The sequence below is a fragment of the Cucurbita pepo genome, chromosome LG04, assembly GCF_002806865.2.
Source record: "Cucurbita pepo subsp. pepo cultivar mu-cu-16 chromosome LG04, ASM280686v2, whole genome shotgun sequence".
Taxonomy (NCBI): domain Eukaryota; kingdom Viridiplantae; phylum Streptophyta; class Magnoliopsida; order Cucurbitales; family Cucurbitaceae; genus Cucurbita; species Cucurbita pepo.
Window position 1 is genome coordinate 4,160,345 of NC_036641.1, and position 23,228 is coordinate 4,183,572.

Genomic DNA, 23,228 nt, shown 5'->3' on the forward strand with positions numbered 1-23,228 from the left:
TGTAGAACCCATTCTTCCATTGTTTAGACGGAATAATGTATGCCCAGTTGGTGGTTTTGTTTTTGTATCGCATGACTCGGTTTCTAAGTAGGATTTTCTGCTGTTTTAGAGAAATTGATTGGTTTGAGAACAAGTGGATTGTGGTCGCCTCAAGCCTTTATAATTAATAAAAGGTTGAAATAAGGAATAGTTCTTGCCATTCTGTACTTCTATTTTGGATAGAGAGGTTTAATATTCTCAAAATTCAACTATTTCAGAACAGGTGGGAAGTTTTTTACAGTGTTTTTTTCCAATTCGTCTACTTGGGTTCGTTTCTGGATCACTCACATGTTAATTCGAATGATTCGACTAGGCCGAATCGGGCTTTGGGGTAGGAATGACTCAATCCACATGTATCATTTGATGAAAGCACTCTCAAACCATAGAAGCAGAAAAGAGAGTTCGGGCTCCGAAGAAGAAACTCATAGGCTGGCTAGGACATATTGACGTGGTCCTCCTTTGATTTGCTCATAATTGAATGGGTAGAAATGACCAGGTGCCTCTTGAGATTTACCTAAGGTAAGAGACCCCTGCCCCAGCTTATCTTTTGGGTCAAAACCTACCATGTTAAGAGAGAGCACCAAACATGCTCAGGTTAACAGAGGCAAACAATGATCTTATTTCCATTTCATCGTAAAGCGCCGTGCCTAGTACATTTTGAGGCTTTTCTAATCCTTTTCGAGTAGACGTCATTTTGGCAAGCAGAAAATAGCCTCGTGCATAGTTCGTCAGATATCTGTTTAACACCAATTTTTTTTTTTTTGTGAGCTTTCATCTTTCATATATACGTACTTAATTCTCAAGCCGTATGCCGAAACTCATATCAAAACCCTGACTTCTAAGGTTATGGTTTGGAGTCTTACTCGACCCTTTTCGAGCTTGTCTTTGACACTTGTGTTGCCTCGCTCTCTCGAACTTTGTATATGTCTCGACTTAGCTTCAATGCACACTCTTGGTGTGTTGGATGATGCACTATCTTCATCGATCGCATTATGACACTTCTCTTTCTTGGCCCTCACATTGCCAGATAGGCACCACTTGAGGGTCTTGAGGGTCGCCCCTTTCTTGCAACACTCTACACCTGAAAGAATCTGAAGTGAACTATGATGATATATTAACCATCAAATAACTTCATTATAATCTCACATTCATGCCACAGTTAAGTGAACCATTGGAACTGATGCCCTAAATTTGATCTTTTTATTAGGTCAACCTGCTAGTAAGAAAATAAGAAAAGCACATAGAGACTACTGCCCATCAAGAAACAACGCCCAACTTACTCGCAAACAATCAGGAAGATACAAATCTCCTAAGAGGAAGTTCTTACTCAACTCTCACTCAGTTACAGAGCATACCATAATGAAAGCCTAAATTTGCTTGAAAACCTTCTCAGCTGCTGCTATAGTATGTTGAACATCTTCAGATGTATGTGCCAAGCTGGTAAACCCAGCCTCATACTGTGAAGGGGCGAAGTATACGCCTTGCTCCAACATTCCCCTGTAAAACCTCCCAAATTTGGCTGTGTCACTCTTTTTAGCATCTTCAAAGTTGTAAACAGGGCCATCGGTGAAGAAAAACCCGAACATTCCATTTATGGAGCCTCCACATATTGCATGCCCAGCCTTCTTCCCTGCAGCTACCAAACCTTCAACAAGTTCGCTCGTGATCTTGTCCAGATACTCGTAGGTTCCCGGTTCTTTCAATCGCTTTAGTGTGTGTATCCCTGCAGTCATTGCTAATGGATTCCCGCTTAAGGTACCTGCCTGATACATTGGTCCAGCTGGTGCTACCATTTCCATGATCTCTCTTCGTCCCCCATATGCACCAACAGGCAGACCACCACCAATGATCTTTCCGAGCGTTGTTAAGTCGGGTGTTATTCCGAAATACTCCTGAGCTCCACCGTAAGACAAACGGAATCCTGTCATGACCTCATCAAAGATGAGGAGAGCGTTGTTTTCCTTGGTAAGTTTGCGTATGGCATTTAGAAAATCGGGTTTTGGAGGAATGAAGCCAGAATTTCCAACGACAGGCTCAAGGATAAGTGCAGCAATCTCTCCTTTATTGGCGTTGAAAATGGATTCAACAGCTGATATGTCATTGAAGGGGGCAGTAAGAGTTTCAGAGGTAGCTGCTTTGGGGACACCAGGAGAATCAGGAAGGCCTAACGTTGCCACTCCACTGCCTGCCTTGACAAGGAATGGATCGGCGTGGCCATGGTAGCATCCCTCGAATTTGATGAGTTTCTCCTTTCCAGTATAAGCACGGGCAAGCCGAAGCACACCCATGCATGCTTCTGTACCGGAGTTAACAAACCGAACCATTTCTATGCTTGGAACAGCAGATATCACCATCTCAGCTAAAACATTTTCCAAAAGGCATGGAGCACCAAAGCTGGTTCCTTTCTTCATTGTTTCAGCAAGGGCTGCAAGTACCTATGAGAATATTATGGTGATGAATATCCAAGTAGAAGCATGGGCAAATGCGAGCACAACATATACACTGCGACTTATCCTTTTAAAAAAAATTAGGATACAAACAAAATTATACGTTCATTACTTCAAAAAAAAAGGAAAATTACATTCGTTTGGACATGGTGGCTTATATGATATCTAAAGATTTAAACATGCAATTTGCGTATCAAAAGACAACTTATTTCCGGTTACAACCCAAGCCAACTCCTAGCTGATATTGTTCTCTTTAGGCTTTCTCTTTCGGATTTCTCCTCAAGGTTTTTAAAACACGTTTACTAGGGAGAGGTTTCCACACCCTTATAAAGAATGCTAGGGGAATGCTTCGTTCCCCTCTCAAACCGAGGTAGGATCTCTCATTTACTTCTGAAGATACAATAGTCTCCATTGTTTACAAGAAATAGTCAAGTACCCCACAAATAGAAGAGAGAAGAAATCAGCCTCGTTTTATAGGCAAGTTAATCTGCTATTTTTGTGGCTTTCTGTCATTTAGATCTAAAACATTTTTCCATGGTATGCATCTACTTTATTGTTTCATATATTTTCTTCTTCTCCTGTTCTTTTCTATAATAGAGATGGCTTTCACGTTGTTTATGCAGAAAATTTTAGTATCAGCTTTAGAGTAATCTTTTCCAACATATATCAGCATGTCTCAATACGTTCTTCGCATGTCTCAATACGTTCTTCGCATGTCCCAATACGTTCTTCGCATGTTCCAATGAGCTCAGTTTTTTAAAAGGAAAAAGACTTAGAAATGCTAAATTATGTTCATGTCTTATGCCTCTAAAACTGACACTTTGCTCCAAATGAAGTCTCTGTTTCCTACATTAATAGATAATAGAAAGAAGATTACTGTGCTTTATCAAGGCAGATTAGAGAATCAGATAATTCATTGTTGCATTTCCCATAAAATCGAAATGAAGTAGAAATAGGAATCAAACACCCAGCCGATCCTCACTATTCACTTTGTAAAATTTCAGACTAAACAATATGTTAGAAACCACGATTCTCCACAATGGTATGATATTGTCCACTTTGAGCATATGCTTTCATGGTTTTGCCTTTGGTTTCCCCAAAATGCCTCATACCAATGGAGATGTACTCCTTACTTATAAACCCATGATAATCCCCTTAATTAGTTAATGTGGGACTCCCTCCTGATAACTACGGGCGGGAAATTTGATTGTGGACAAAGTTATTGACCATGCTCAACGTATGCCAAACAACGTTTCTTTAGAACAAATTACATGGAACCATGTCAGATACAACATGCTTATGAGATAAAACATATCCATTAACCAAACTTAGAAGGCCATTGATAGTTCAGAACTTTACAAAAAAAAAATAATAATAATAATAAAGGTTGAAGAACATTAGACTTAAAAGCAACGCAGAAGATCCAAGTAACTGAGATTATGACACACAAATAGAAACAAATTGAAGCAAATAAACTGAGTGGAATTGTACCTCATCATCCGCATGACCAATAATCGCCGGTCCCCAAGAACCCACATAATCAACGTATTCATTACCATCAATATCCCACATGTGGGAGCCCTTTACAGAATCGATAATTATTGGTTGTCCACCAACAGATTTGAAGGCACGAACAGGGGAATTCACTCCACCAGGCATTAGCTCCTGCGTAAATTTCTCTAAAGCGTTCAAAACAATGTTTACCATCAACATCAACCATCACAAACACGATATCATTACATTGAATTTTCAACAAACAAACGCAAATTCAGCGATGCAACAAAAAATCTGCCCTCCGGTACGAGAAATCAGAATCACAGATACCTAACACCGCAAAAGAACCATAGAATTCAAATCGAATTGTTAATCCACTATCAAACATCCAAATCCAAACTCAAACACGCAGACTACCTATGGCGAACTCGGAAAAAAGTCACCGATTACGAAAAGGGGGATTCACCAATCAATCCAATGGTTCCATGCATTGAACGAAAGAGAAAGGAAACAAGTTAGGTAAAAGAGAAATGTACCTTAGCAGCTTTGAAAGCCTCTTCAGATTTCTTGAGAGTGAAGTTCTTCTTCTCGTCGAGTGTGGCGGCCATTTTGACACGAACAAGACGAGAGGACCGTGAAGTTGTGTGAGAGAGCTTGGTGGAACATGGAAGGCCAATTCCAAGTGATCCAGCTAAAGCGCCTGCCATTTTCTCTCCTCTTTCTCTCTCTGTTTCGAACAACTGTGTTCTAAGGTTGAAGAAGATAAGAGAATGTATACACAGATCACCACATGAGCCGCCATTGTAATAATGCAATCCACCAGGGCTAAAATGGTCAATTCACAATCCCACCTTTTGACCCAATTGAAAGTCCTCTTCTCACTTCAATTTTGATGCACTTATTTGGAATAAAAAATATATGGGTCATCAAACTCATGCCCTAAGGTTAGTTGGAATAAGATATTCTCGAGTTTCGTGTGCTCGGATGGTAGAGTTGGATTTTCTAAATTTCTATAAGACTACACTGTTCGAGACGAGTCGTACAATAACTAGGTCGTCTTGCATTAACGTTATCGTGATTGCCTGTGCCTTTTTCATTTATTCCTTCTCTAACGATCAGAGGTTCTCATGTCACCTGTTCCACTCGTGGGTGTGATCAACATATCCTCTCTCGTTGTCTGAACATTGTCGGTCAGATGTTCTCATGTCACCTGTTTGACTCATGGGTGCTATCAACATATCCTCTCTCATTGTCAGTCAGATGTTCTCATGTCACCTGTTTGAATCATGGGTGCAATCAACATATCCTCTCTCATTGTCGATTAGAGGTTCTTATGCCACTTGTTCGACTCGTGGGTGCAATCAACATACCCTTTCTCATCGTCTGAATATTGTCGGTCAAAGGTTCTCATGTCACCTGTTCGACTCGTGGGTGCAATCAACATATCCTCTCTCATTGTCTGAACATTGTTGGTCAGATGTTCTCATGTCACCTGTTCAACTCGTGGGTGCAATCAACATGTCCTCTCTCATTGTCGATCAGAGGTTCTTATGCCACCTGTTTGACTCACGGGTGCAATCAACATATCCTCTCTCATTGTTTGAACATTGTCAGTCGGAGATTCTTATGCCACGTGTTCGACTCGTAAGTGCAATCAACATATCCTCTCCATTGTTTAAACATGGTGAGAGATGAACAATGTGATTTCATCTAGTTCTAAAAGTGTTCGATATTTTAAATGTTATAAAGCTTCAGTATTTTCACAGCATAGCTTAGAAAATAGTTTGATGAAAAATGTATTTTTTTGTAAGTAATTTAATTTTTTTCAATGAAGTTAGGTATATTGAAATTCCATATACGTTACTTTTCCGACAAGTCATTGATCAACTCAACATTTATTTTTTAATTAAATTCTTTTAAAAGAATTTTAAATGTAATTTAATAATAATAAAAAAATTTGTTCCAATAATCAAACATTAATTTCCATAATACAATAAAATAATAAGTAATGCAACTACGAATCTCATGGAAAGTTTGATCTTGGCTCAGAATGAACGCTGGCAGCATACTTAACACATGCAAGTCAGACGGGAAGTGGTGTTTCCAGTGGCGGACAGGTGAGTAACGCGTAAGAACCTGCCCTTGGGAGGGGAACAACCCGCTGAAAACGACGGCTAATACCTTGTACACTGAGGAGCAAAAGGAGGAATCCGCCTCGAGGAGGGGCTTGCATCTGATTAGCTAGTTGGTGGGGCAATAACTTAACAAGGCGATGATCAATAGCTAATCCGAGAGAATGATCAACCATGTAAAGGAAAAGGACCTCTAATCAGATGACATTACTGTTGCAGACGTCATGGAATAGTGGTTTTTTAGATAGTTGTCTTACCTTGAATGATGTGTTTATGTTATTTTAGATATGTTAAAGTAACTTCCACATCAGGTCTAGTTTAAGTACAAATATCTCCACTTAAACTCTTACGCTATGCATGTAGCAACAGTCCGATCATAGAGTCATTACAAGCACTATTAGACTCTTGATATAGTTTTTTCACATCGACGTTAAAAAAACATCGACACCATTCTTACATCAAAAGTTCCATAAACATTCATGAGGATCATAGCACATTCTATACACAATATTTACTTTCAACCCAAAAATTCACACTTGAACACAAATGGAAAGTTAAGACATTCTAAAAGCAAAGGCTATTCAACCTTTTATTATCTGAATGTATTGGTAGAGACAATCAAAATAAATAAGGATCATCTAAAAGACAAGTCTATTTACATCAAAGAAGATGCACTAAAAGATCATACTAGATAGGTGGATTGGGAATATGCAACCTTAAGTTTTCGTATCAGTTTCGTTTCTTTGTTGTACTTTCTCTGGTTCGAGTGAAGATTCTGCACTCGATCTATTGGTTGTTTGTTGTACTTTCTCTGGTTCGAGTGAAGATTCTGCACTCGATCTATTGGTTGTTTGTTGTACTTTCTCTGGTTCGAGTGAAGATTCTGCACTCGATCTATTGGTTGTTTGTTGTACTTTCTCTGGTTCGAGTGAAGATTCTGCACTCGATCTATTGGTTGTTTGTTGTACTTTCTCTGGTTCGGGTGAAGATTCTGCACTCGATCTATTGGTTGTTTGTTGTACTTTCTCTGGTTCGAGTGAAGATTCTGCACTCGATCTATTGGTTGTTTGTTGTACTTTCTCTGGTTCGGGTGAAGATTCTGCACTCGATCTATTGGTTGTTTGTTGTACTTTCTCTGGTTCGAGTGAAGATTCCGCACTCAATCTATTGGTTGTGACTTGCTCATTGTTTGTTTGTTGTACTTTCTCTAGTTTGAGTGAAGGTTCTTCGTTCGATCTATTGGTCGTGACTTGCTTTTCGTTATCGTCATTGAATCTATCAACACTGTGAAGAAATATTCCTAGCATTCAAGAGAAAATTGTGTTTATACAGTTATCAGTAATAAGCATAGACACTTGAATATAGTATTGAGATATCAGACATGAACACACTTGGACGTGCATTTGAATGCATTAAAATGAAGTATATCTTAATGTCATTGGTTTCTTATCATCCATTTAACGAAATATTTTTAGTTCAACAACACGTGGGAATTTCAGACCTCCAGGTTATACACACACACATACAGGATTTTCGGGGCGTGACCTTTTCGTAGTCGTGTATTTTCTTTCATGGTTCTTAATGAAAGCTTGGATTGAACAGCACAAACATAGACAATCATCAGACAATAGTAGCTGGGAACACAAAAAAGTATGGAATTTTACCTATGAACCATATAATAGCAGCAGGGAAAAAAACTGCAGTAAGAATGAGAGCAGTCTTCCTCCAATTGTTAAGATGGTCCTACAAAATGATTGATCTCGTTTAGACTCACCGAACCGGCAATATCGTTATTAATACACGAAAACGCTAAAATAATTAACAGTAAAATTACAATAAAAGACAATACACTAATAAGCTTCTAATCAACATATATGTTAATCAGGCCTAGCTTGTTATTGATAATCCATTTGAATTTCATTTAAAGCGTTCATGAGAATATCTGCTAATTGTTCTTCGGTCTTTCAAATCAATAGGTTCGGAATCATCGAGATTGACCTTAAATGCAAACAGCCATTTACATCCAATAACTTTCTTTCCTACCTGGACGAGATACTAAATCCTAGGTACCATTATCATCTAAAGCTTTCATATTTTCTATCACCGCGTTGCGCCAACTAGGATGAGACAATGTTTCATTAACAGTTTTAGTAATCGATTTAAGCGATGCAATAAAAGAACGCGTAGAAGATAACAAATGGTTATAAGAGACAAAATAAGAAATAGGAAAAGTGCAAGAATGTTTACCTTTATGAAGAGCAATAGAAAACTTAGTTTTGGATTTAATGATGAAGAATCTTATAGTACAAGACATTTGCCTCGACGTTATTGCTAGTAATAGGTGGGCAAGATCAAACGTCGAAGATGGATCGGGGAAGGATGTAGGAGATACAAGTGTATAGATAAAATAGATCATCCTCCTCCCCCTGGCTCGTAAAAGGTCTGTCCTCAAAGGAACATCGCGAGATACAAGATACCGATTCAAACTACGACAGAGCCATATATATCCTTTTTAAACACAAGAATAACCTAATAAAATGGACTAAAAAGATTTGGGATCTAATTCTGTGAGATTAGAGGAAAAACATACCGAACAAGACAGTACAACTCAATATTTTCAGCTCAATAGGAAACAAAAATTGCATCAACCCATAAATGCTTTAGAACACACATTTAAAAAGATAATGCTCTTGCAGTTTCAAGAAGATGTCTATTCTTTTGTTTAGCAACTTCATTTCTAGATGGTGTATCGGCCCAAGATGGGTGAGCTAGAATTGTAAGCTTACATAGTTACAACCAAGTGCTTCAGAAAGTACTCGACAACATCATCGCTTCTCAAAATTTTTAAGGAAAACATCAAACCAAGTTCAAATTTCAACATGAAAGTTACAAAAATGAGAAAGTAACTTAGAACCATTCTTCATAAAATATAATCAAGTCATATGAACGAAGTATCAAAATCTAGTTTTAGACACAATATCATAATGAACTAATTTGAAAGGTGCACTTGATTTCTTTTCATTCCAGGGCTCGAACTAAGACGAAGAAATTTGGCGAACTAACCTAAGTCACAACTTAATGAAGACAAGTTATGAAATTTAGGACAAAACTTTCTTAACGTTGGAAGATATGTATGATCTAGACACAATGGCTATCAAAAGGAGAAACAAATCCAGGATAGACAACTATCGGCACTTGATGATAGAAAATATAAAGTTCTCCAAATTCATGTCCTTTACCAATAATCTTCGTCACAAGATCTTAAAACAAGTTCAAACAAAACAAAATGAGTCCACGAGTGAGTTTCATTTACCAATAATCTTCGTCACAAGATCTTGAAACAAGTTAGAGCAAAAACCAAAACAATTGAGTCCATGAGTGAGTTTCCTTTACCAATAATCATCTTTGTCACAAGATCTTGAAACGAGTTAGAGCAAAAACAAACCAATCGAGTCCACGAGGGAGTTTACTAATAAAAACAATTGAGTTAGAACAAGTTAGAACAAAACAAAACAATTGAGTCCACAAGTGAGTTTACTAATAGAAATCAAATGAAAGTAAATTTGAGGTAAATGTAGAACAAAAGACAAAGAAAGAGATGGTTAGATTTACTGTGTCAGATCGAAGAATAGACAACTTTGATCCACCTGTCGAAGTAATATTAGCAAAGGATATAGATGAAGGAGTGGAAAACAAAATGGGATTACCTGTCATATGATCAGTAGCACACCAGAGTCGATGACCCATTTGGTAGAAGATGAAGGAAGACAATGATTCATGTTACCTAACCTCAAAGTCATGAGTGCTTATGCTCAACAAAATGGACAATATCATACCATTGTGAAGAGTCGTGATTCCTAACATGGTATCAGAGCCATCCCCTTAATTTAACCATGTCAATAGAATTCTCAAGTGTCGAACAACGAAATTGCTAATCTCAAAGGTGTAGTCAAAAGTGACTCATGTGTCGAACAAAGGGTGTGCTTTGTTCGAGGGCTCCAGAGAAAGGAGTCGAGCCTTGATTAAGGGGAGGCTGTTCGAGGGCTAAATAGACTTCAGGGGAGGCTCTATGGTGTACTTTTTTTCGATGGGAGGATTGTTGAGAATTGTTGGGAGAGAGTTCAACGTTGGCTAATTTAGGGAATGATTATGGGTTTATAAGTAAGGAATACATCTCCATTGGTACGAGGCCTTCTGGGGAAACCCAAAGTAAAGTCATGAGCACTTATGCTCAAGGTGGATAATATCATACCATTGTGGAGAGTCGTGATTCCTAACCTAACCCAACGATGATTGTAATAGGGACAAACGTAGAGGATGAAGAAGATGCTTTAAATGAGTTTTGACACTATTGAAATTTACCACATTGCACTACAAAATTAACAAATGGCTTTTCAGATGAACCATGGATGGATTGAGTTCAGGTTGAACCACATTAGATGAACAAATAGGTTGGGAGTAGCATGAAACAACAAGCCACAAAATCATAGAGGCTTCCAACCAATCACGCGTCGGTGCGTGGGGCTAAATCTTTGACAGTGCACGTGGCCCTCACATGCTAGTCGTTTTCAAGTCGAATTTCAGAATCTTGCTGATCGAAAAATAGCCTATCTTTTGGGCTAGGTGGGATAAAGACTAGTCAAGTAACTGACCTATGAAGCAACGACAGCGGATTCAGAGAGTGACCACAAGAGCGAGAGATTCTGACAGCATTGTTGATACATATACCTAAGACAAGGTGCTCCAAACCTCAAACCCTAAGGGTTTATAAATCCCTAATGACTTAAAATCATAATTCCCAACGGAAAGACCTAGTGGCTCTGATACCATGTTATTGTAAGACCAAATATAGGAGAATTCAATATTATTCTACACAGTAGAGCCAAATATTTACGCATTCATGGAAGCCCTAAACTAATAATAGTAAAATAAAATAAAAGACAACGGTCTAATAAGCTCTAAATATGCATATGTACAATAATAGAGAAATGAGCTACAAATTTGTGTAGAAAAGTCAAGTAGACCAACATCTAAGGTACCCATTTACACTATATTTACGTGCTAATGCGTATTGTTAACCTAAAACTAGTTCGAAGTGGTTTAGACATTTACACTAGACCAACAGATCAGATCAGGTTAAAGGTTTCAATATTCACCTCCACATATTGTTGGACTAAGAAAAAGTGTCAATGTTATAAACAGTAAAACCAAGTACAAACCTGGAGAACTCCAACAAGAGGTGCGGATGGCACATCTCCAAAAATATGGATTGAGACGGTGGAAATAGCCATAGAAAGCGGTCTTAGACTAGGCTTCACACAATGAAGGCATATGAAGTTTACCGGTCCCTGCAATAAAGAAAACATTATATATGAGGATTATTTGGATCCTTGCTACCTTTTCAAGACAAAGTTGTACAACTTAGAGAACAGATGCTATTCAAGCAAGGTTGTCTTTATCTTTACTACCCTTCAAAGGTGGAATTTCGCTTTTACCCTTACATCATTGCTACACATTTACAATTTCATGAGTCTGACCATTTCATTGGGCCTTTCGCAGTAAGAGTTAGACCCGAACCAGTCCCATGAGTGGCCACTTTTACGAGTTCAATATTATTGTATTTAAGTTTTGAAACTTGAGAATTGTCAGTCATATTCCAAGTTCGTCTTGGTGTGGAGTTCAAAGTTTTTCTTGTCACTCACTTACTTTTATAGCTTGTGATTGACTATCAACGTCATTTTAAATTTCTAAATGAATTTTGAACAATTTACTAGTTTTTTAGGGTATGCCTTGAACTTCCTTTTGTTTAAAAAATACCCATATTCTTTCAAACGTTGTAATACTACCATTTACCTTTCATAAATGTTTCACAATTACTATAGAAATTTGATAGAAGGTTTTGTGGCACGCTAGTTTATTTGCAACATTGCGGAGGGTTTGGCTCAAGAGAAATAATAGATTCTTTAGGAATGGTGAGAGATCTTGTGACGAGGTTGTGGAGTTGGTTACTTTAAAAATAGGCTGAAAAACTTAATGGAAAAGAAGAATATACCTGTATGGCAAATACTAGTAGTTCACCAATAGCGAAAAGAACCACGAAGCCATATAAGCTTTTGAAGCAAAAGGCACCGAAGCAAAAGGCCGCTCCAATAAATGTTGTCATAGAAAGAAGCTACAATTGAAATGTACGCAATAATGAGCATTACAGTACAAGCCTTTCATTCATGATATCAGCACATGAACTATACATATAATATGACAGATAAATGGGGAAAGAAAAAAAAGTAACATTTTTATTATTGTATTGGCTAAAAAACATAATTTAGCCTCCAATGCTTGTGCTCATTTTGAATTTTATCTCTAAATCTTCTATATATTTCAATTTTATCCTTCCTATGTATCAAATTTTTATTAATGTTGGAACTTCTAATATTTATAAATATTTGTGTAAATATTAGTTGTTGTCCTTATTTTTTCCTTATGCTGCAGTAGGTCTTTCTCCAATATATGTAGACATGGGTTGCCATAAATCTAGTGTATCAAAATATTATCATAATTTCAAATTTAATATGTAATATAGTGTCAAAGTAGCAAAAGTGAGCACAGGATCGATAATTGGCAAGTACTCCATCCCTCGAGGTTGGAGGTTTAAATCTCCATACCCCACATTTGTTATACTAAAAAAACATATAGAACCGAAGTAGGAAGTCCTATGTCTGACCCCTATAAAGTCATTTTCTACCCAAATAACATCGATAATCACTTGTTGAGCCTCTCGTAAAATCTGTGAAACCCACGAGTGAATGGATACATGATTATGTTTATGTAACTCGTTAGTTTTTGGGCTTTAGAGCCAGCTTATGAGTCTTTCTCTAGTGAATCGATCTCAATTGACTAGTTTTGAAATTCCTAATAGAATCTCGAGATATTTAAAAGAAATTCTTGGAAAGGGTATCTTATTCATAAAGAGAAATTACTTCCAAGTAGAAGTTTATTATGATGTAGACAGGACAAGAAGAAATATGGATGGAAGATCTACCCCAGATTACTATTCCTTTGTTGGAAGGAATCTAGTTACATGGTGAAGCAGAAAACAAAAATGTGGCACGGAGTAATGCTAAGCAGAGTTTAGAACCATAACCCATGGAATTTGTAGGGAATATGAATCAAAAAGATACTAAAGAATTGAAATTTCCTCATACTACACCTACCTGGATCTATTGTGACAGCAAGCTATTTTAGGTCAGGTAAATTAATGAGTGAAAGTTATATTAATATCGTGGACGAACACGTTTATTTCATCAAATTAAAACATATGGTATTTATAATTCAATTAATAAAATGTAGTCGGACGTCACAAGGATAATTCAAGAAATAAAATCCCTTTGAAGTATAAAGAAAATCTACCTTAAAAGCATTGGAGATGGTGTTGTTCATTCGATCCAAAATATAACCTCCTGCTAGTGTTCCAACGATTCCAGACACGACGGTAATCCCTCCAAAAATTATATCTGCACTTTTCTATCAAAATATTCCAAAATATAAAAATTCCAAAAATATCTCCAACTTTATATCAACTTGATCAACTTAGTTTTTCTTTTTATTTTTCAAGGGAGTTTTGAATTCTGAGCATTTGTTTCTCTTCATTAATTCAATAAAAGCATTGTTTCTTGTTAAAAAAATAATGATTAATGGTTAATTCCAAATGACTTTTGCCGATGTAATTGAACGCCTACAAAAAAGATTTTAATTCAATAAAAACAATTTTTACTATTTTAAAAATCATTTTAAACTCACCCCAAGTGGAAGAGAGTAAATGGTTGAAATGCAAGATTATAGCTATAAGATAAAGTGACCTCACCATTTGATAAATACTGTAACCAGCCTTGGGTCCCCAATACGAGTATGCGCCTATGACAAAATTATATGCCACATAACCTACAAACAAATTGCAGAGTTTAAAGTAAATTCAAAGAGTGTCCTAATTGAAAGTACTTGGATCCAAAATTTTAACATATTATGATCAATACTTGAGAAAAGGTATGGTAGTTCAAGTGAAGGAAATACCTAGAACATTGACGACAAAAACCTTATCGACTAGAAGCGCTTTCATATCTTTCAAAAATCGCAATACTTCTTTAAGGACAGAACTGCCATAGATTAAGGACAAAACAAGATCAGATGGCATACTGGCATTTAATTTCTAATTCTAGATCTCTTACACATTATACCTACAATGTAAAGAGAATAGGCCTTCTATTAGTTTTATTTAGACTAAAATTCTTTACTTCAAGTTTGTCTGTACGAGGCAGCACATGTCGTCTATCTAGGAGTGCTCAGTGGGGCCTATGATGTTTAGAGACAACCTCGAAGTTCTGAGTTCAAGCTCTTAAGTTGAAACTTATGACTTTAAAACCCTTGCTATCTCTCGAATCTAGCCTTGACATTCCAGTTATTTAAAAAAATGCAATGCAAGTGATATCACATTCAGAGCTTCAAAAGAAAGCATCAACATAGATACATAGTTGAAAATAGAGAGATACACGCAACGTTCATGCAATCTAATTTGAAATGACGTTGATAATTCCAACATATAAAAGGAAATCTTAAACATTTACAGCTTGCTTTTTTCACGTTTTTATTATAAGTGTCCATGCTATGTCTTATAATTTCTCTCCAACATTCTTTAAACATTAAAAATGAATGAAGCCTTCAAAACTTTCAGAACTACATGATTAAATCATTTAAAATATGCTTTCTCATATTCAACAAGCCTCGATGTCCTGTACCGTTTACCATTGAAATCTTGGTTAATATCAGAATGCTATAAAATGTGGTAAAAGTGTCACGAGAAAATGAACCTACGGTTATATTAGACCAGAGAAAGACGAGGATTTTAACAGGTTTTGTGTGCCAGTTGCACATACATTTATGAGTTAAACCGTTCTTTTTCCTATCAATGATAGTGTGAAATTTTTTAATAATTAAACTATCAAATCCAACTAAAAAGTTGTGCTCGATTCTAGCTTACAACGAGTCACTTACTTGGAAGAACTTCCTGCCCTTTCCTCTTGGATATCTTGAGGAGATACTCCATCTTTCGTTTTTACATCATCTAATTCCATATACAAAGTCAAAATAGATTATTATGGCTCATAAAAAGGGCACACATACAAAAGAAAAATAAAGAGAATGGAGCAGATGACTATAATGAACCCAAATATGAAGCAAATTATGCGGGAAAGATTAATATTACTGGAATACAATTTTTCGGAGAACAGTATTAAACCAAAACATAGATGAATGTAGTAGGAAGGGCTAGGCATCAGTCTGCCAGGCCACAAGAGGTTGCAAAAAAGCATCTCAAGTAGACAAGTACTTGATCAGAATCTCTTTTTTTTTTCTGTTTTTACTAAGAAACTTAATACGTTTAGGAATTAAAAGAACTGATTTCGTTTAATCAGCCAAAGAGATTCGTGTCCATTGACTATTTGAATAGTCACAAACTAAAGAATCTAATCAAAAGTCGAGTTGATACATATGACGACCAGATATATCTTGATAAACCATTCATTAACTGATCCTACATAATACTTTTTTTTTAAGAAATAAATTATCATAATACTTTAGCACTGAAAAATATTGATTTAACCGAGATATGAGAAAAAATAACTGAACTGTAGTTGAATTATGCATGTCTATGGGTGATTTTTATATGCGATCCCATCTAAGGAAGAAAAATGAATTATAAAAAGCATCTTCTTCAGAATTTCATCAAGGAAAGTCTTGTTTCTAATAAAAAAATTACGAAAGGCACCTTTAACTGATGAGGCAGCTGTATCTACAGGTATCGGTGCATTAATTATCTCTCGAGGAGCAAAACCTGCATCCACATATCGTTTAGTTAGAGCACAACAAAAACTGGTTATTGTATGATCTAAACTTGATCCTTACCCTTCAATTGCAAGGGCTTTAAAACAAAGCCAAGAACTACAAAAGGAACCATCAATATTGCCTCTCCCCAAAATGCATATCGCCAACCTAAATGTTGACCAACCTATGAATTAAAAAGAGTTATTTGGCTACACAAATACTTAATTGGGAGTATGCTATAAACAAAACATAAAATGAGAAATAAGAAATAAGAAAATCAATCATAAAATGGAAGAAACATTAATGAAATTTTAGATTATGAATTATTCTTTGTTTGTAGATTAAGAGACTATACTGACGCATTCAAATAGTAAAAACTTACCGATCCACCGTAAAGATAGCCAATAGCATAACCAGTTGGTATACACATGTAAAATACTCCAAGCCAGCTTGTTTTCTGTGGCATATGAGCAAATGTTTTCAATTAGATAGATAATATAATAAGAAGATGCCCAATTGCAAACTTTTGAGGTGACAATGAGAAAGAAAGAAACTAGATTTAGAAACTTCATGTTTATATTTATCTAAATTAGGCAGTATTTTGCAATGAAAATATCACGCTTGAAAACTTTGAAGGAACACATTGGTAAATATATTGTAGCGACTTCAAGCAAATTCTAGAAGGAAAAAAATGAACCTTATCAGCTGGTGCATTGTCATCAATGAATGGCGCAGCAAGACTTATAAATGAAGCCTCACCGACACCAACAACCCTACAGATCAGAGAAAAATCGTTACATTCATGAGGATAATCCCCACATAATTAAAACAGAACAAGGAAAATGAGAAGGATAGAAAATAACAAAGAAAAGGAGGAAAAAGATAAGATGTTTTTGCTTACATCCGACATACAGCAATAGACCAAAAATTAAATGAAAGACCACACCCAACTACTGCCAAAGTCCAAACAGAGAGTCCAACACCAATAAGTCTAAACGGATTTACCCTGCAAAAATTAGAAGAGATAGCTTAATAAGACTTAAATTTAATGAAATCACTACTGCTGGTTAATAAATATTATTTTAGGTAAAAAGGAAGGGCTTTCTTATTTTGCTTTGTTCTTCTAGATAAGTTCTTTGTGCGGTTATGATGCTAAGATAAAGAAAGTTGCATCACATAATCTTCTTTTCATTCTTGGAAACTAGTAGTTCCTAGCCAAGCATCCTCCCAGAACAGTGTCGTGTTTCTCCGGCCCACCATGGATCTCAATGATGAAGTGGGCAACACATTTATCCTACGTTATTGATTTGGTAAGCAACAAGTGGGAATGACAATTTTCCGTTCCCATTCTCTTGTTTCCACATTGTTAAGTAAACAGGTATTGTTCGGGCATTCGAGAAGGCAAAAGAGTAAAATCTTATGCAAAATGGCTTCTCTTTAGAAGGTCTGGCTAAACAGAAACTCAATGATATCTAAGGCCAGTCGAATCCTTAGATATCATTAAGTTCTTATTTGTTCTAATCCTACTTTCTGAGAGTTTTTACAGCTAAAAACCTCTCAATGCTAAATGGAGTATATCTTTTTGAAATCATCATGGGATTTAAGTTTGAAGATTAGCTTAAGGCCCATTTGGTATGCAATTCAATTTCTATTTTTTGTTTTAAGATTCATTATCCATTTGGCATTGCTTTTCAAACTGTTATTTGGATCGATCGTTTTTGTATTTTTAGTATATCTAGATTATAAATTGGAAAGTTTAAAGCGAAAAATTACACTAATAAACATACTACACTCATATTTTTGTTAAAATTAAAACATATATAGTACAATATACTAAAAATTACATAATATTGTAAAATAAAAATTATGTAAAGTTTAGTTGAGATTCAAATAAATATATATAGGTGGTAACTGCACTGTAAATATATTATAAACACAATTTGAACTACTTTTTAAATTGAGACCTGGAGAATTACAAGCCTCATGGTGGCCTAGTAGGCATGGGACTAACAAAATTAAAAGGGTTTTTAGAGAATAGTTCAAGCCTCATGGTGCACCAACAAAGAATATTAACATATTACGCGTTTCTTAACAATCAAATGTTGTAGGGCTAGGTGGTTGCTTCGTGGGATTAGTCGGGATGTCAAAAAACAGAATTGTATCATATTTCATTTATTTAGTTTCAAATGCTACCATGGAATGCAACATATTCACAGCTAGAGGTACAGCATCAAATCAAAAGGTTTCACATCATCACATAGCAAATGTTACGAAAAGATTCAGTTCTAGAAAGTTATTGTTATAAACAAGAAAGAAACGTCCTAAATGTTCAATAAGGATGATTATTCATATTATATAATTGTTCATTTCAATTTTCAGTGTCAAAAGCCTTACAACAAGTTATAGCTCGAGTCAGTTATTTTGATTACCTCTTTGCCAAGGATGCAAATATTGGACAAGCTAAAAGAAGTCCAACCATAAAAGCAGAGGATAGAACTCCATCTTCAAAATTGTTCAAGTTAAACTGGCCCCTAAACAGAATAATCCAAAAAGCCAGCTTTAGAAGACGGGAGATGAAACAGTATTAGACTGTTACTAATACATGTTAAATGATTTACAGTTCAAAGCCAAAGAGGATATTGAAACAAATATTAAATAGCCAACCATGGTGAATTCTCTTTTACATTGTAGCCTATCAATTGTGTTTCAAATATCAAAATGGTAAATCTATGACCACTGTACTAGTTATGACATCGATCGAAAGACAGATGTTGCCGTTCACAAAAAAGTGCAATATTTTGTAACTCAGTATAATAAATGAGGGTAGATTATTAGCATATAGCACTAGAATGACATATCTAACAATGAATAATTACCAAAAAAACTTAGCCAATTTCAGGCATCACAACTTAAAAGACAAAACGAGATGCTTTTATCCATCCCAAAATGTCTTCTATCAAAAAGGAGAATAAATATTAATAGCGACGAATATCGACCCTAGTGACCCCTCACTTCACTTGCATACCTAAGAAAAGAAAGATGAACTAACAATATGGCTCAACAAATGACAAAAAAGTTTCTCATGATGTCCTTTAGATAAATCTTACTGTATTCCGGAACCAGATGTACATGTACCATCAGTTGTGCAAGTAGTCTGATGCCCATTCACACCATTGCTTGCCATGGCTCCTCTATCCACATAATTTATCATGTTGATGACACAAAATATAACAAGCAGTCTGCAGATTCAGAAATTTTAAAAAATAGGTATTAGAGACTGAGCTTTTTTCTAAAAAAAATTATACAAAACAAACTTCAATTAAAAATGAGAAATTGTTCGATACATTAGGAAGATAACCCAAGGGAGGTTACATAAACACTCTCCAATTGGCACTAATCATATAATGAGAATACAACACACACACACACACACACAAAAAAAAAAATTAAAAAAATTAAAAAAAATAAAAGATTGATCCAATTAGAGATACATGTTGAGGATTATTGAGTCTCACATTGGCTAATTAAGCAAATGATCATGGGTTTATAAGTAAGGAATACATCTTCTTTGGTATGAGCCTTTTTAGGGAAACCAAAAGCAAAACCATGAGAGCTTATGCTCAAAGTAGACAATATCATACCATTGTGGTGGTTTGTGATTCCTAACATGGTATCAGAGTCATGCCCTTAACTTAGTCATGCCAATAGAATCCTCAAGTGTCGTTAAACAAAGAATTTGCGAGTCTCGAAGGTGTAATCAAAGGTGACTCAAGTGTCCGGTGTACTTTGTTCGAGAGCTCCAGAAAAGGAGTCAACCTCGATTAAGGGGAGGCTGTTCAAGAGCTCCAGAGAAGAAGGCCTCAGGGGAGGCTCTATGGTGTACTTTGTTCGAGGAGAGGATTGTTGAGAATTATTGAATCCCACATTAGCTAATTAAGAGGATGATCATGGGTTTATAAGTAAGGAATACATCTCCCTTGATACGAGGCCTTTTGGGGAAACCAAAAGCAAAACCATGAGAGCTTATGCTCAAAGTGGACAATATCATACCATTGTGGAGGTTCGTGATTCCTAACAATACATAGCCCCAAAATATCCTAAGGTTCTAACTAAGTCCTATATGTTGAAGTCAAACCTCTCCAAATTAGAAAAAAAACAAAAAACAGCATTGTCAAAAATCACTTAGCATTCAAATTCCTCTAGCATCTTAAGGAAAACAGACATCCTTGACACTTCATGTTCAACAGCCTTCTTTTAAATCCTCCTTGCTTGGTTTGAAGTGAGGTGACACAGGTGGGAGGTGAGAGGGCTATAGATTAATGAAGTGACTAAAGTCTACCAAGCTAAGAATTAGAATTTCATGGTTTTTGGTGAATTAAGAGATTATCAATAAGATCGACCTTAGATGAGTTCAAGTCTACAGTCCTGAGCAAACCTTAGATGAGTTCAAGTCTATGGTCCTGAGCAAACCTTAGCTGAGTTCAAGTCCATGGTCCTGAGCAAACCTTAGATGAGTTCAAGTCTATGGTCCTGAGCAAACCTTAGATGAGTTCAAGTCTATGGTCCTGAGCAAACCTTAGATGAGTTCATGTCTATGGTCCTGAGCAAACCTTAGATTTACAGTAAGGTGGTTTAAAGGAGATTTGGACGAAAATTCACAAGATTCTTCCAAGTTCCATATTCGAGAAACATGACCAAGACAAATCCAGTTCACCTTAAAAAGCACAGTTCACTCATAGAGTTGTCGATCCTTTAAAGTTCATTTTAAAGTCTGGATGTCTGTCCATTCGAACCCCGCAAAGCCTCCTTGGATGGCTCTGCTCAAGAGCAAACAGTAACCCCTAATTTCTTCCCCACCAGAATTCCGAAAAGAAAAGCAAAAACAGAACTCATCCGAAAACTAATTTCCTTGTAAAGAACATCACAGTAATCTCACTAAAACAAAGCCATATGGCTAAAATATAATCACTAAGACATGGTAATCAAAAAGGTTCCCTTCAGTTACTGTAAAGCATCATATAATCACTAAGACAGCGAAATTATGCACTATTTTCCCTCATCTTCACCAAACAAAGAGGGGAAAACCACCACGAACCTATACAATTGCTACCCAAATGATAAAACGATCAGTACCTTTATTCCCAAGAACTAAACTGCAGTGAAAACCAAAATCACACTAAAAACAGTACCTCAACGGCGTGAACCAAGAAGGGTTAGAAGCATCAACAACAGAGCTCTCCATCTCAGCCACTACTGGCGGACCACGCTCCTCTGCTCGTCCCACTAGCTCTTCCTTTCCAGGCATCACGTCGAAAGAAACCCAAAACCAAAACGAAGAAGACAATAAGAAAAAACTATGATATGGTGAGAAGATGATGTAGTCACGGACATTCAGAAGAACAGTTAGAAGCAACAGAGAGCAGCGAAGAAGACGGTGAGACAGCTCGAGTTTCGCAGTGTAATGGAGATTTGAAAACGGAAAAAATGGGATAAAATTTGGAAGTGAAATAAAGATTCTAAGAATAGGAGACTACAAATCTGGAGAGCCGATGAGGAAGATAACCCACAATCATCTGTATTCAATTAATTATTATACCTTCACTGTTTCTGTTAAGATTCTCATCTCAACTGATATATACATATTTTTTTCTTGCAAAACTATTTTTATAATTTTAATTTTTTTCTTCTCTATCCTAAAAATGATGGGTCGAAAGACCGATTATAAACTCATGATCGTCCCTCTAAATTAGGAGAAGTGTTCATTTTATAAACTCATGATCATTCCCTAAATTAGGGGACTGGGACTTTCATCATCCAACACATCCAACACCTCCCCTGTAACAAAAAACTCGTGGGACTTTTATTATCCAACACCTCCCCGTTGAACAAAATGATCATTCCCTAAATTAGCTGACGTGGGACTTTCATCATCCAACATCTTCCCCTCGAACAAAATACGCCTCCCCTTAATCGAGGCTCGACTCCTTTTCTTTTGAAACCATTTGTTCAACATTCGAAGATTTACCAATCTATTGTCATAACTAAGTTTAGGGCATGGCTCTGACACCATAATAGATGAACACGACTCTCACAATGACATAATATTATACACTTCTGAATAGAATGAGTAATAATTGATCCAAATGTTTTTTTTTTCAATATTATAACCTATATTCCTATTTTTTAATTTTTTTTCATTTTCTTTTTAAAAAAAAATCTTATATATTTTTTTAAATATATGTGTATGATTAAATAAATACCGTTATTTAGAATAAATTTATAATTTTAGGCGACTAATTAATTTAAATTAGGTAGAAATTACTCTAAAATAAATAAATAAAATTTATTTATAATTTTTTTTAGAAAAGTAAGTCTAAATCAATTATTTAAAAGGAAGAATAATAAAAGTGATATTATTTTAATAAGAAAAGTAAAAATAAAGAATATCCAATTTTGACTGACATGATTCTAATTTCAAAATAAATAATAAATAAATAAAAGTAAATAGACAATTAATACCCTTTTGCAAAAGGTCTGGAGAAAACAAGGGAAAGGACAAAAGAGTCACAATCATTACAGTGGGCAATGATAGTGACATTTGTACTTTTTTTTAATTTTTTTTTTTTTTTTTCTTTAATTTTTATTTTTCTTTTCTTTTTTTTACCCGACAATTAACATCTATTTTAATTTTGTAAAAAAACTAAAAATAAAATACGAATATATTTCCAAAAATTAACAATGAACTAACAATAAAAATTAAAAAATAGCTTTAAGATTAGATTTATTAAAATTGACTAAATTTTAAACATTTAAAAATAAAAAAATAAAAAATGTTCGTTTAAGCAAAAATAATTTAGATGAGTGAAGTAAATCTTTCTTAAACCAATTTTTAAAAACTTATAAATTAATTTCATTGCATATTCATTTATTTATTATTATTATTATTTGAACTATTCAAATCAACGATGACTTAACTAAGTCATCGTGCAAGAAGAGTAAATTAATTCGTCTTTATCAAAACTTTGAAAAGGTAAAATTTTATGCACGTATTTTTTTTTTCATCTTTCACGATTTTATTTTTGTAAAATATAGAGCGTCGTCGTTTTCCAATTTCTTAGGTGTATGTATGCATGCTCTCATAATCATGTACAAAAATTAGACATGTTTTTAGTAAATTTGTGAGGTGGAAGAAATTTTAATACCTAAAAATTAAGTCAAGACTTTGTAATAGTCTAAAAATAAA

The 23,228-nt window shown here is 35.4% G+C and overlaps 2 protein-coding genes across 4 annotated transcripts; both read right to left on the minus strand.

Annotated features, from left to right (window-relative positions):
• Window positions 1-1,217: 1,217 nt before the first annotated feature.
• Window positions 1,218-4,743, minus strand: LOC111792718 (glutamate-1-semialdehyde 2,1-aminomutase 2, chloroplastic-like). Its single transcript, XM_023674279.1, has 3 exons — window positions 4,517-4,743; window positions 3,978-4,151; window positions 1,218-2,474 (listed from the first exon to the last, which is right to left on the minus strand). The coding sequence occupies exons 1-3, from the start codon at window positions 4,685-4,687 to the stop codon at window positions 1,407-1,409; spliced, it is 1,413 nt and encodes a 470-aa protein (XP_023530047.1). The 5' UTR covers window positions 4,688-4,743; the 3' UTR covers window positions 1,218-1,406.
• Window positions 4,744-6,565: 1,822 nt separating this feature from the next.
• On the minus strand, window positions 6,566-21,568 carry LOC111793134 (probable sphingolipid transporter spinster homolog 2). 3 transcript variants are annotated; one of them, XM_023674875.1, is made up of 17 exons: window positions 21,175-21,568; window positions 19,093-19,224; window positions 18,415-18,516; window positions 16,887-16,991; window positions 16,683-16,758; window positions 16,368-16,442; window positions 16,067-16,169; window positions 15,930-15,995; window positions 15,158-15,227; window positions 14,180-14,262; window positions 13,974-14,050; window positions 13,520-13,633; window positions 12,165-12,284; window positions 11,332-11,460; window positions 7,777-7,855; window positions 7,223-7,412; window positions 6,566-7,114 (listed from the first exon to the last, which is right to left on the minus strand). In XM_023674875.1, the coding sequence occupies exons 1-17, from the start codon at window positions 21,288-21,290 to the stop codon at window positions 6,829-6,831; spliced, it is 1,923 nt and encodes a 640-aa protein (XP_023530643.1). In that variant the 5' UTR covers window positions 21,291-21,568; the 3' UTR covers window positions 6,566-6,828. The 3 variants fall into 3 exon arrangements, with proteins under 3 accessions (XP_023530643.1, XP_023530642.1, XP_023530644.1); XM_023674874.1 differs by having other exon boundaries at window positions 6,566-7,412; XM_023674876.1 differs by lacking the exon at window positions 21,175-21,568 and having other exon boundaries at window positions 6,566-7,412; window positions 19,121-19,208.
• Between the last annotated feature and the right edge of the window lie 1,660 nt (window positions 21,569-23,228).

Bases quoted from the DNA above. Each gene is read 5' to 3' on its own strand.
- LOC111792718 (XM_023674279.1), bottom strand. From the start codon at position 4,687: ATGGCAGGCGCTTTAGCTGGATCACTTGGAATTGGCCTTCCATGTTCC. The intron at 4,152-4,516 runs GTACATTTCTCT...AAATTTACGCAG, and splicing joins AGGCTTTCAAAGCTGCTAAG to GAGCTAATGCCTGGTGGAGT. The intron at 2,475-3,977 runs GTACAATTCCAC...ATATTCTCATAG, and splicing joins TTGGTCATGCGGATGATGAG to GTACTTGCAGCCCTTGCTGA.
- LOC111793134 (XM_023674874.1), bottom strand. From the start codon at position 21,290: ATGCCTGGAAAGGAAGAGCTAGTGGGACGAGCAGAGGAGCGTGGTCCG. The intron at 15,228-15,929 runs GTGCCTTTCGTA...ATATGGAATTAG, and splicing joins AGCTGCCTCATCAGTTAAAG to ATGATGTAAAAACGAAAGAT. The intron at 7,856-11,331 runs GTTTGTACTTGG...ATCATTTTGTAG, and splicing joins CTCTTGTTGGAGTTCTCCAG to GACCATCTTAACAATTGGAG.